The sequence below is a fragment of the Odontesthes bonariensis genome, chromosome 23 (assembly GCF_027942865.1).
Source record: "Odontesthes bonariensis isolate fOdoBon6 chromosome 23, fOdoBon6.hap1, whole genome shotgun sequence".
Taxonomy (NCBI): Eukaryota; Metazoa; Chordata; class Actinopteri; order Atheriniformes; family Atherinopsidae; genus Odontesthes; species Odontesthes bonariensis.
The window spans coordinates 14,345,916-14,358,300 of NC_134528.1; the positions used below are offsets into that span (position 1 = coordinate 14,345,916).

The following is a 12,385-nucleotide window of genomic DNA, read 5'->3' on the forward strand; positions in this document are numbered from 1 at the left end:
CGGATGAGCTGGGTAGGATAATCACGTGGCCGTTTTTGTGCGCCGTGATTGGTTGAGGGAGCAGCAGCGAAAAGTGGGACACGTTGACCCAGGCAGGTAACAAGCTGCTGCAATGTTGTACTATTATGATACTATGATTCAGCAAAATGATGAAACTGATACGATAAAAATATAAATAATATGCTTCTTTGTAGTCTACTTGATTGCACTTCGAAAAAAATGAAATACAATACATTTTAGCCTCGTGAATTAATCCGACAGAAAGAACTTTTCAGGTTAATATTTTTAAGATCTTTACATGAAAGAAAAGAATGCGTGAGAGCACAGAATCAACCACATTATTCAATATCAAAACAATGGTTTTCAACATTTGACAGCTCCCTAAAATGTTTTGTTTAAAAGCCCATGATCACACACCTGCTCCTCTAAACTTCTTAGAATTTGAAATAGTTGTTGATAGTTTATCATCAAATCTTACAAAGTTGTAGATTGATCCGGTCCAACAGTTAAGCTGCTTACACGCCGACTTACTATTGAAATATTCACATACTCCACAGCATTCATGGGAGACTTTAATAAATATATATACATATTAAATTCTAAAAAAGTAGAATAAATGTGTTTTCAAGTCCAAACTCACACAAGTGTCTTCATGTATCGACTGATTGGACACTCGCTCCATGTTTGTTTCATTTACACGGAATCTGTAGCTACACTTGTTAAGCCGAAACATGTTTTTAGTCAGTGTCATTGGCATGTCAATATAGATGACATTGTCTTATTCCCAACCATAGCTCTATGGTTGGGAATGATCTCGATGGCTCGATCTTTTGAGGATGAAACTGGACTGCAAGTGTGCTTTCTTCAGGCAAGTTGCCTCAAAGCCATCAGTTTTTCTCCACTGTATAAGAAAACTTTCTGTTTGAGACTATCAAGGTCAACAGTTTTCAGGAAACGTAGAGTTTGTGACATGTTCAGATGAATACCGCTGGTGAACTAATTCTCACATCTGAATAGGTGCCTTTCTTGCTATTACAGACACAAAGTCGATCTACAATTTGCAAATAGCGAGAAATCAAATGTAGATGTTGACTTTTAGAAGGACTAAGGGAGCCTGCCGGTATTTAATATCAAATTGGAAATTCATTTGAGCGCCTGTGTATTTAATGAGAAAATGTATAAGTCACTTTGCTAAAAACTTATGATGCATTTACAGCTATTTCTGAGGCAATTTTTTAGTAAAGTTAAATTTTGATAGCCCCGGCTGGGGTCTTTCTGTGTGGAGTTTGCATGTTAAGTTAAGTTGACTTTTATTGATACCCGAAGGTAGATTGGTCCTCTGCTTTTAACCCATCCAGGTTGGCACCTGTTGACACACACACAGGGTCACACGCTCAGAGACAGATGCCAGCCTGGAGCAGTGGGCAGCCATGAAAGCGCCCGGGGAGCATGGGGGTACGGTGCCTTGCTCAAGGGCACCTCAGCCGTGACAAGGAGGTGGATTGACACCCCTCCAGCTATCAGTTCCACCAAGCGAGAGTGGGAATCGAACCGCCAACCTTCCGGTTATTGGACGACCGACTCTAACCACTGAGCCACAGCTGCCCATGTTCTCCCCGTGTATGCGTGGGTTCTCTCCAGGCACTCCGGTTTCCTCCCACTGTCCAAAAACATGCATGATAGGTTAATTGGTGTCTCTAAAATTGTCCTTAGGAGTGAGTGTGAGCGTGTTTGTTTGTCTCGTTTGTCTCTGTGTGGCCCTGTGATGGACTGGCAACCTGTCCAGGGTGTACCCCGCCTCTCACCCGATGACCGCTGGGATAGGCTCCAGCCCCCCTCGCAACCCGGACGACAGATTGAGCGGGTATAGAAAATGGATGGATGGTTGGATGGAAATTTTTATAGCATGCGTGATTATCACTGACACAATTCACTAAGCCTGTGAAACCCACAATTCATAAAAACAAGAGAATTCATGGCAATTACAAAAACTGAGGCAAACAACCACTCTTATGGAAGATTTTTTCTTTTAAATTTTCAATTTATACTCTGAGGCCAACAATTTGTTTTACAAAAATAATACAAATAAATGAAGTGTTTTCTCCATATTGTAGAAAGAGTAGCACTATGGAGCCCTGGGGTTAGCTGGGCAGAGGCATTGCATAAGTAGAAAAAAAAAAAGGAATTATCAACAAAAGACCCAACAGATTCAAGTAAAAACTCCTATAATCATAATGAAGTCATATTAAAGCCTGTTGGCAATTCTTGAAAATTAAGACTCTTAATGGGTTCTACTTTTGGTCAGAGGAATCAAACTGAAGCCCTTCACAAACTCTCTTCGAGACATTTGCAAGCAAAGTGCTCAGTAAGACTTCAACATAGCTTAAGAAATGTAAGTTGGTATAATAACATTTAAGAATATTTAATCAAAGTATGAAATTCTTGATGGTAAGCCTGCAGCGTCAGGCGTGACATCTTCAGTGGATTTACATTTATAAACATAGATGCATTCTGCTGAGTTCAACTCCCCTGTCCTACTTAAGGCCTACTAACATGTATCAGTTTACTTTCTTCTCGCTGGTGCTATCACTGGCAGCTGTGTCATAATGGCACTTCTCCACACATTGCCTTGGAAACCATCCTCTTACACGTTCTCCAGCTAGATGAAAACGGAAATAAAAGCAGAAAGAGTGGACTGTGACACGGCTGTTTCTGTCAATCTGAAAACAGGTAAGACACAGCCTCCTGGCAAGGTTGTTCACATGCAAACTGAATCGACCATAAAACGATAAAGAGAGCAGAAAAAGCATCTTATTTTACCTTTCATGTCCTCCTTGCTCAAAACTTTGTCTCCGTACATCCACCATCTACAATGAAAAAAAAACACCAACACAATTGTGGACCAATAACCGGGAGCATAGCCAACCAGAGTCAACAAAAGACATTATGGTCAACGTTTCTGTGTGGACCAACTTACTTGGTGCCACGGGTAGCCAGGATGGTGTCCCCCTTGCTCAGGGGGATCCTGGGCTCCTCAGTGCAGGGGGTTCTGAAAAAGGTTTGGAGACCCTTGTTGAGAGGGCAGCAAGCTCCGTTGTAATCCTCCACGGCCTGGTACTGGACCTGCTGGTCAAGCAAACAAAACACCAGGTTATTCTACAGGACCACTGATTGTCATCTAGGCTTAGATATTCGTACGTGTCTAAACTCGTTCATATTAACAGTCCTCATTATGGAATCTACAGTGCATGCCAAGTCTGCCAGACTCATCAGACATGAAGGAAAAGTTAAGGTTCCTTGTGATCTTAACACTAACCAGTATGAGCATTGCTAGTTTGATAAAACAAAAAATAAAACTCTGCAACAACGATATTTCATCACATTTTGGTACATTTGCATAATATGTCATATTGAAAGGGTTTTTTTTTGGTGATGGAGGCACATGGCTATCGCTGATGGATAAATGTTGAATATCCCACTCCAGGACAGGTGACATGTTTGAAACATACGGCGTAAAATATCAAAATGTATTCATGCAGTGTTGCATTCGGCAGGTACTTACACTTCTCACTCGTTTATCAGTTTTCTGCTTCAGCTGCTCAATCTGTTTAAAAGAAGAGCGATACATAAACATGTTTTTTAACAGGCAAACCTTTAACCCCGTGCTACAAATTAAAACGTTCCGGCAGTACTGTGGGTTACGGAAACTTGCTCTAGTTAAGAGTGCAAGTCAGTTTCCATTGCCGTTTTTGATTTGCATCTAGAAGATGTTAATAAGAAAAGATAAAGAATGGAAAAGGTAAAAATCTTAAAACATCCTCTTAACGCACAGCAAGGTTCGTATACTTGATACAGGTGTCTTTTGCCTGTTTTGAAAAAGACTGGATGTGTATTAGGGGGAATGGAAACAAACTTTGCAAGTGGTGCCTGACCTGGAAAAGATTAACGCGACACGTTTCCAGTCTGAGCCAGCACATAGTAAAAATCCCATGAATTAATAAGTAACTCCTGAAGATCTTCTTCAATTTTCCTCTGGTAGATGTTCACTGTAATATTTGTGCAAATCTTTTCCCTCCATTACCTAGGAGCTCTAGTTTCCTGTTAGGACAACAGCTTCTATTAAATTACAACCACTAACAACATGTCCTATATCTCCGCCACTACAACACTGCAAAGCCTCGTTTCCTCACTTCAAACTAGTTGATGAAAACATGTCTAGTTTGCATTTCTTTTTGGGGGCTTTTCCAAGGATAGCTTTGGATTTGCTTTGCTTGTCAATGGACACTTGGCTCATATAATAATAAATGACGAAACTAAACACAGATGCTCACATAAAGTAACTCAGTACCAAACCAAACCTACAGTTAAGGTGTGCTGGTGACACTTGGGATGAACAGGCCATTCAGTGCCATCCCCCTTAGGTGTTCCTGACCATGTGAAGACTTGTTTAAAGTTCAGCCAGCGGCTGCCGAGGTCGTAAGGGAAGATAAACTCCTCTCCTGTTTGGTAGTGCTGTATTCTGTCTTTGGCCTGGTGGAAAAGAAAAAAAACAAAAAAAACACGCTGGTATTTATGTGGTGTTAATGGCCAGTGATCGTTATGCTAAATTGTATTGACAGATGATACAGAACTAGGTAATAAACATAAACTTTATGTTTTGAATCATTATTATAGTAAACTATGATAATAAAATGGTGAAAACATGCTTATGGGAAATATTTTAAGACAGCAATAAATAACATAAATTTATTCTAAATCATCTCTTCATAGATCAAACGTCTACTTAACTAAACTTTATTACTAAATTTTATTATAAAATCACGTGAAATCAAAAACAGTCTGACCTTCTCCTCAATCCAGGATTCAATTGAGGTTTTGTTTCGAAGGACAACTTTCATCTGAAAAGAAAAAAAAACAAGTTTCCACTAGCAGACGCTGTGTATTTTTTTTATATAAACAAGTCCCTGTAATCTTACAGCATTGATTGTTCCTTTATGTGAAGGACTGTGATGCATTTCTGCGCCTAATGCACCTACATTACATTTACATTATTAACATACACTCTCAAGTGACTTACAGGTGAATAAGGCAAACGATTCATATAAGTGTTCTCACATACCGATTGGTCATCTGACTTTTTTTTCTCATCTATGTTTGCCTTTTAATGAAAACAAAGCTCGCAAGATTTGATGAGGCAAAGTTAAGGCTAAAATTATCATGTCACCAGGAGCTTGTGTGAATTGGGAACCTTTGGAAAAACCTACCTGTATGAAGAAAAGCATACCAACGGCAATAGTGGTGCCCAGTGCCAAACCTAAGGCAAAGAGTGTGGCGGCAAAGGCAGGCACACTGAAGGGCATGAGGGGCTGGAATTGACGAACGGCACTCATGTCAATCTTTACAGTACTCCAGCCAAAAGATATCTGCAGTTAGAAAAACAGAAAAACAGCTTCAAGAGTCTTTCTAGCGCTGAGAGAACAGGCCATCAAAAGCCAGGTGGGATGTCACGAGGGGACTACTCACCCTCTCATACAGCTGGGTGTACATGGTCATAATGAAGATAATGGCAGCATGAGAGCATCCCAGTGGAGCCAGCAGAAGGAAGCTGGTGAAGTAGGCGTGGTTGAAGTGGCCGCAACAGTTGTTGATCCAGGGGCAGTGGTGGTCCATCTTCATCACACACCTGAGGGAAAGGAGGAGGAGGAGGGCAGGGGGATCGATTGGTCATTTGGGAGGACATAGAGTGACATCCTGCATCTTTCTTTAAAAAAAAAAAAAAAAAAAAAACTAAATTATCTACACAATTTTTGACAAAAACACTTATCGAATATCAGTCTACAATGTGTTGGAGCCAATCATTGTTGAGTTCTATAAATATGAACTAAATGTCATTCTGTCACTCACTTATTCCTTATAGGTCTCACAACCATCTCACCCAGGAAAGAAAAAACAACTCTCCCGCTGGTTATACGTGTACTTGCCTGTTACACTTTCGACAGTGGTGAGATCTAGGAGCTTTGTACCCCTGGCACAACCTGCAGTACTGTAGGTATTGGGTTTCTTGTTGATTCTCCTGTTTAACAATTAAAACCATATATCAGATGCCTGATGTCACTTTACTAGAATTACAAGATCTGGCATTTTTTTGTGGACATACTGGCATTTCAGTCTGTTCAAACGTTGTCACAAAAGTCAACTGTAACGAGAAAAAAAGGCTATTCTTACTGGTTTCCAGCCAAGAGGAATGTATCCAGGTCCAACAAACATAGCGTTGAAGTAGTTATAGAGGATTAAGACAGTCCAGTTGATGAGCATGAGAAAGTTGATGCTGCCTCCTGTTGTGTCAAGTGGCCAGTACCAGATAATGGAGTCTATAATGGCCATGGTTGAGCATATAGCAATGACGGAGAGAGCTATGACTGGGCCCCAGTGGCACAATCTACGAACCTCATGGAGGTTCTCAAATGTCACAAAGGTTGACATGAAGTTCATTTTTTTGACACTAAGGGGTTAGTGTCCGTATTTTGGCTCGAGTTCCTGAAATGTATTGACCTTTAATATGCTACTTCTTTCCTCTGCTATCTTGCAAAGTTAGCGGTGAAAGCAACACATGTGTTTTTTCTCGTCCTCTGAGAATCCAGCAACTATCCTGGCCTTGAGTCACTAGGGCTCTCGGTGTCCCATTGATCCTTGCTCTGATGAAGAGCAGCATCCTCTCCTGTTAACCTTTGAAGCACGCTATCCTTGTGAAAGACTCAAATTCCCCATCTGTGTGAGAGAGAGAGAGAGAGAGAGAGAGAGAGAGATAAAGAAAGTGTTGGTGCAAGCAGGGGTGGGGCCCACTTTTGTCCTTCAGGAGTTGGTTTAACTGTGTCACTACATACAAACTGACAGCCAATTACTATTTTATTCAAAGTAAATTCACAGTCAACGGTAAGTAAACATTCAACAACAATGGAAAAACATGCCTTCAAACGTTTTAAAGTTCAGCTAACAGGATTATTTCTTTTTCTAAAAAGGTGTTGATTCATTTCTTCCATTTCAGTTCGATGATGGTGGATTGCCTTTTTGCAATATCGATACAGTAGATATTCAAGTAGCAACATTACAGTTGCTTTTACGCTTAAAAGTAAGCGTAACAAAATATGACATGGGTAGTCTGCACAACACATTAACTGTTCACAAGCGCGAGAATTAATCAAAAAGCTAGTTCCCTGAGTAATTGACCATTAATTAGCTTCTGTCGCCAAGCTAGCTAATTCGGACCAGAAATAAAAGCATTGCTATATTAGATGCAAACTACCATTTGTAATTATAGGTGCGACAAAGCAACCCTCTGCTTTACAATTCAGTAGATGGCCCTTTAAAATGAACATTTGCTTGGGAAACCTATTTCGGTTTTGCATCATAGGAGCAGCAGTTAGCGAACTAAGGTTAGCTTGCTCACCAGCTTCAGCAAGCACTTACAAGACAAGCGGTTCATCCAGAAATATTGCCATGAGACGCAATGAAGACACGCGGATATAAAGCTATAATAAAGCTATTTTGTATGCGCATTTGAACGGTTTGTGTGGGTAAAGAAAAAAAATCTGTCACTTTAAATTACAAACCTGGCCACTTCCTTGGCTCTTCTCTTCAAATTCTCTTGTGTACTGGGAGGAACCTTTCTCATGCTCTCTGAGCCAATACACTCAACCATTTGTTGACTTTTTTTTTATTCTATGCAGTTAATTACTTACTTGCCACAGAGATTAGAATATTTCACGTGTCTGCCTGCAGCAAAGATGAATAGGAAGAATATTTTCCCTTTCACTATCAGAATCCCTTTAAATTTCATAATGAAATGGAAAAATAACAAGGTCCGGTTCCTCGCCGAGCACTTTATACTGCAACTCAAGGAAGAGACTCCATTCGAAGCTTGTTGTTGATATTCTGAGCTAACTGTCAACCAGAAAGCTACTTTAAACTTAGCCGTCAGAATGTCCTCGGACTTTGAAACCTACGAGCAGGATTTTGGAAACATTACAGCAGAATTAACCAATAAGATTGGCAGAATTCCTAAATTAAGTGGGGGTAAGACAGTTAATTTTATTAGCATGAATCGCTGAGCTGTTTGGCTAGTTTGCTATGAGTTAGCTATGAAGTCTGAGCTGAGAAGCGAGAACCTTTAATGGTAGCAGGTGAAGCTTATTGGTTTTGTCATTAGATGGATTTGTAATGTAATTTCTTCTAAAAATGTATTCATTACTCTCAATTGCTAAACACAGTTGTAAGGTTCTTACTATTTAAATAACACAATACATGGAAGCGGCCGACCTTGGTGTGTGTTTATAATGAATTTATCCAGTGTGACAGTGTTGTTTAAATGTGGACGCAAACCCAGGCTATTTTATCTTTCAGTGGTCATGGCAAGAAGAGATCAAACTATTATATTCTGGTCTCTTTGACAAATAGCAATGGGAATGTCTGAACTTCTGAAAAAGTATTTTATCAAGAAGCATTCACGAGAAAAATACGTTAAGCATTGACTTACATAACAGTATTAGAACTGTATCTGTGTCAGAGCTGGGTGTTGTTATCTGTCTTTAAGACTCATCTCTTCTGAGAACACCTTCTCTTCTAACAAGCCTACCTCGCACTCATTTTGCACTTATTTACTTGTTCTACTTGTGCTCAGTCCTCTAAATAGGTTCAGTCTTTAATCCTAAAGCTGGAGATTCTTACTCTGCTGAAGCTAAGATGTTGTTCCTTACTTGCAGGTTGCTTCGAAATGAAGCCCTGTTTCTCAAATGATTAAAGGTAAATGTTATTTTAAAAAACATGGTGGATACGCGCTTGAATCTTTTAACAAGAAATGGGACCTCAGTGTGGTTGATATGTGATTTTGTTTAACACCCCAGTTACATGCAAGTCAAGCAAACTGATGACATTAACTTTATTCCTTTTACAATTAACTGTCTTCTACTCAGTTAGTGTCAGAATCGGTCAAATCCCTTAAATAGAAGAAAAATGGTTAAAATAAAACAAACCAAATGTTTTTGCTATCATAGCCAATGCCTTTGCCATGCATCTTGTTTTCATTTTGCTGTTACATCTATACAGCTTTTCCAAATGGACGTGTTTGTGGTTGGTTGGCTTGTTTGCTCTGATAAATCACCTGACCTGTTGAGCTGTGGATACTGGCTTTTTTCACGTCAGTTTTTCATATCGGTGTCTTTATATCTATGCATATGTAGACACACAGTGTGTTACTTATATTGGAAATTGATGAGATGATGAGTTTAATCAACTTTTACTTTGGAGCTGATTGACACATGAATGACTGCCCAGGTGGATAAAGCGGTGGCCCTCTCAACTTCTACTGCCGACTGCTCATTTACCAGTGCAGGCTTATCATTTGTCTGATCAGTAGCTGGCTGTGGGAGAGATACAAATATACAAATAGAAAAAACAAATATGTTGCCACTGTCGGCTGCTCAGTAGCTTTAATTTAGGCTCTATTACTTGTTCCATAGATATCAGTTGATTATATGAGTGAAACTCAGTGGATATTGATTAACATAGTCTAAACAAAGCCAAAAAGATTTGTGTAAATATACATATCCATCTATTTCATTCTGTGAACTGGATAAAACTGTGGTTTTGGCAAAAAGTTGACCACTGCTCTCAGTTACAACCAGCAGTTTTTCCAGATTTGTTTGCTAAAAACTGCTTATTTAGAACATTTATCGCCATCTTTGGGCTCACGCTTGTTCATTGTTTTTTTTTGTTTTTTTTGAAGGGCGCTGCGTCTCACAAGATGTCTGACTGAGTATTTCTGATTTGGCCTTGACATCTTTGAAGATTCATGGCTGCCCATTCCACAGAGTAATTTCAAATCACTTCCTCTCACCATCTGTTAAATCTGCCAGAGTAAACCCCTATGAATAAGTACAAAGCTAGGAAACGCATCATAACCATAAGTAGCTGTTCTATAGCTACTATATGCCACTAACGTAATAGTTTACAGAGGAATTTTAATTACCTTCCTACTCATTGAAGTTTTTCTTCTTTATTTTCATAAAACTGGCTTCTGCTCTTCCTCATAGAGTGGCTGCCTTTAACCCACTGTATGACACCCCTACATTTGATATCAAACATTAATAACTTTTGATGTCACTCAGTTTTCTGTGTGTTGTTATGCTGCCGAACAGTTGCTAAGGCACGTGGGAGGAAAAAAAGTCACGAAACAATCAAATCACATGGTTTAAATGTTTGTTGTAATTCCCCAAAACCAGAGGTTCAACAAAAATTTCAGTAAGAATGTGTGAAATGTGAAACCTTGCCTTGCTAAACAGAAATATTATGTTGTCATGTTCATGTCGTAGATGTGATATTTTTCTAAAGTAAATATCAAGATACCTTTCATAGTTGTTTTAAACTCTTCATCTTTCCATCGGCAGGTTGTAGTCTTTGTAAATTTCTATTCCTATTTCACGTCCCTCCAGCTCGGTCTGAGCTTGAGTAAGAGAGCACCATCTCACCTTTCTCTGAATCGCCTCCGGCTGTTTACTATGTAGGTTTTGAGGCTGGACACAGGTTTTAAAAATGAATTTGAGCATTGGCAAAAGGTAACGTTGGTCCACGGTGCCATGAAAAATCAAGATCTGGGCTTAGCTTTTTCTTATGATATTGCGGTCCCACAACTGGTAGCTTTTTGATTCACCTTTGAGCTTGAAGTTTTGCTGACTTTGTGTTTGAATATGTAAGAATATTTATATTTATAATTAAATATTTATCACATTCCGCTTGTAATTCTAGGTTCATTTCACTTAGTGTGTTCGGTGACATGCCTACCTTCTGAGACTTCCTCAGAAAATATCTGAGGTGTTTAGAACTTAAAGGTCTTGTGTGTACCATAAGTCATAAGTGTCTTTCAATTAGCGTTGAGTGGGGGGGTATTCACTTGGCTACAGTTTTCAATTTGTTCCAACAGCGTAGTTACTGGACGTACAAAATCAAACCGAATTGTACACCATAAAGATTTTGAATTTTATTTGACTTTAAAAGAAGAATTTGAGGTCATTCTTCATATGTCTTACATAAACTCCTGATTAGAGGGTGAAAAAAAATCAAATTGTTACTTTTGGCCCAAACTGATTTACTGAGACATTTGACAAATTATCATTATCTGTTGAAATTAATTTGTTAGGGTTAGAACTGTTAGGGTCCCATTTATTCGTTTCTTAATCAAGTTGAGTCAGTGATATCTAATAAAACCAAATTGTTCTCATGTAAGATTTTATGAAGAATAGAATCAAGACCGCCGCGCATGTTGACCTTCAAAGGTTGTATTTGCTGAACTTTAAATTGAACTTAATTAATGCTGATGTCTTCCTATTTTTTATTCCTATAATTTATCAGTGGAACTCCAACCGATCCATTGTGTCAACAAACCTGCTCAACTTCAAATTCATGATTTATGATTCATGAAAAAAGGACTTGTGAGTCATAAAACATCAGTTATATTTGCGAATTCAGTAGCTTTGCAGCCTGAGGAAAGAAACGGCTCCATAGTCTGCTTGCATGACAGACTCTAATGTGCTGATTGCCCTGTAGCAGCAGGGTGAACGGGCATTGACTGGAGTGGAGAGAAGTGGGTTCTACCTACCTAAACACTGTAGAACTTTTTTATTTGCAGAGCACATTCCATGCCACAATGTGATTCTTTTTTTTTCAGTTCAGGCTTTCTCTTTCCTCTGTAGAAGTTTACAAGAACTTGTAAGTTTCCTTAGGCAGTACAGTTGTTTCTCTGCATTCTTAATGATGTTGGAGATGTGTGATAAACAGATTCTCTGTGATTATAAAGTCCCAAAAAACCTGAAAATGTTGACATGCTCCACCTTTGCTCCAGTGGTGTAGATGGGGTGTGTATTTCCATTCCCTTTCCTCTAAAAGGAACAATCTCCTCTTTTGTTTCGTTGACACTGAGCAGTAAATTGTTCAGTGCATTACACTACAAGCTATTTGATTTCTTGCCGAATAGGAATTCTCATTATTTTTTTTTGTAATCCTGCCAAAGTTGGCAAAGTCGACGGTAGAGTTTTCTTCATGCTGCAGTCATTGATGTACAAAGTCAACTGTAGGGTGCTCTGGTTTAGAGCACCAGAGTAGAAGAGATGTGACTGCCAAATTGAAATAAAGTCTGTTTGTGAGTGAGTCCAAAATTCTTTTTGCAAGGTGGGGGTACTCGAGTTCTTTAAGTTTTAGTTTCATGGAGGAGATCACATCAAATTCTGATGTAGAAGTTGTTATTTTTCAGGTGTGTGAATAGCATGGTAAATGCTCTGTGGACCTGTTGGCTCTAAATTCTATTTGGTGAAGGTCCGTTCTGGTCGGGTTGCTC

General features: G+C 39.2%; 2 protein-coding genes across 8 annotated transcripts in view; one reads left to right on the forward strand and one right to left on the reverse strand.

Annotated features, from left to right (window-relative positions):
- Positions 1-1,960: 1,960 nt before the first annotated feature.
- On the reverse strand, positions 1,961-7,729 carry zdhhc6 (zDHHC palmitoyltransferase 6). 3 transcript variants are annotated; one of them, XM_075458102.1, is made up of 11 exons: positions 7,611-7,729; positions 6,226-6,768; positions 5,982-6,073; positions 5,524-5,683; positions 5,265-5,423; positions 4,845-4,898; positions 4,363-4,530; positions 3,563-3,604; positions 2,978-3,123; positions 2,821-2,867; positions 1,961-2,659 (listed from the first exon to the last, which is right to left on the reverse strand). In XM_075458102.1, the coding sequence occupies exons 2-11, from the start codon at positions 6,490-6,492 to the stop codon at positions 2,559-2,561; spliced, it is 1,236 nt and encodes a 411-aa protein (XP_075314217.1). In that variant the 5' UTR covers positions 6,493-6,768; positions 7,611-7,729; the 3' UTR covers positions 1,961-2,558. The 3 variants fall into 3 exon arrangements, with proteins under 3 accessions (XP_075314217.1, XP_075314215.1, XP_075314216.1); XM_075458100.1 differs by having other exon boundaries at positions 2,978-3,126; positions 7,611-7,725; XM_075458101.1 differs by lacking the exon at positions 7,611-7,729 and adding an exon at positions 7,468-7,583 and having other exon boundaries at positions 2,978-3,126.
- Positions 7,730-7,843: 114 nt separating this feature from the next.
- vti1a (vesicle transport through interaction with t-SNAREs 1A) overlaps positions 7,844-12,385 on the forward strand; it is a 113,280-nt gene continuing 108,738 nt past the window's right edge. For 2 of the 5 annotated variants that reach the window (XM_075458105.1, XM_075458106.1), the window contains exon 1: positions 7,844-8,073. In XM_075458105.1, coding sequence (XP_075314220.1) covers positions 7,980-8,073 — 94 coding nt within the window. In that variant the 5' untranslated portion in view covers positions 7,844-7,979. The remainder of the gene's footprint in view (positions 8,074-12,385) is intronic. The other 3 variants (XM_075458103.1, XM_075458107.1, XM_075458104.1) reach the window with 3 other exon arrangements.

Coding starts and splice junctions, on each gene's coding strand:
- zdhhc6 (XM_075458100.1), bottom strand. CDS start 6,492: ATGAACTTCATGTCAACCTTTGTGACATTTGAGAACCTCCATGAGGTT. Junction 4,531..4,844: donor AATCCTGGATTGAGGAGAAG/GTCAGACTGTTT, acceptor CTTTTCCACCAG/GCCAAAGACAGAATACAGCA. Junction 2,868..2,977: donor CTGGCTACCCGTGGCACCAA/GTAAGTTGGTCC, acceptor TTTTCATTGTAG/ATGGTGGATGTACGGAGACA.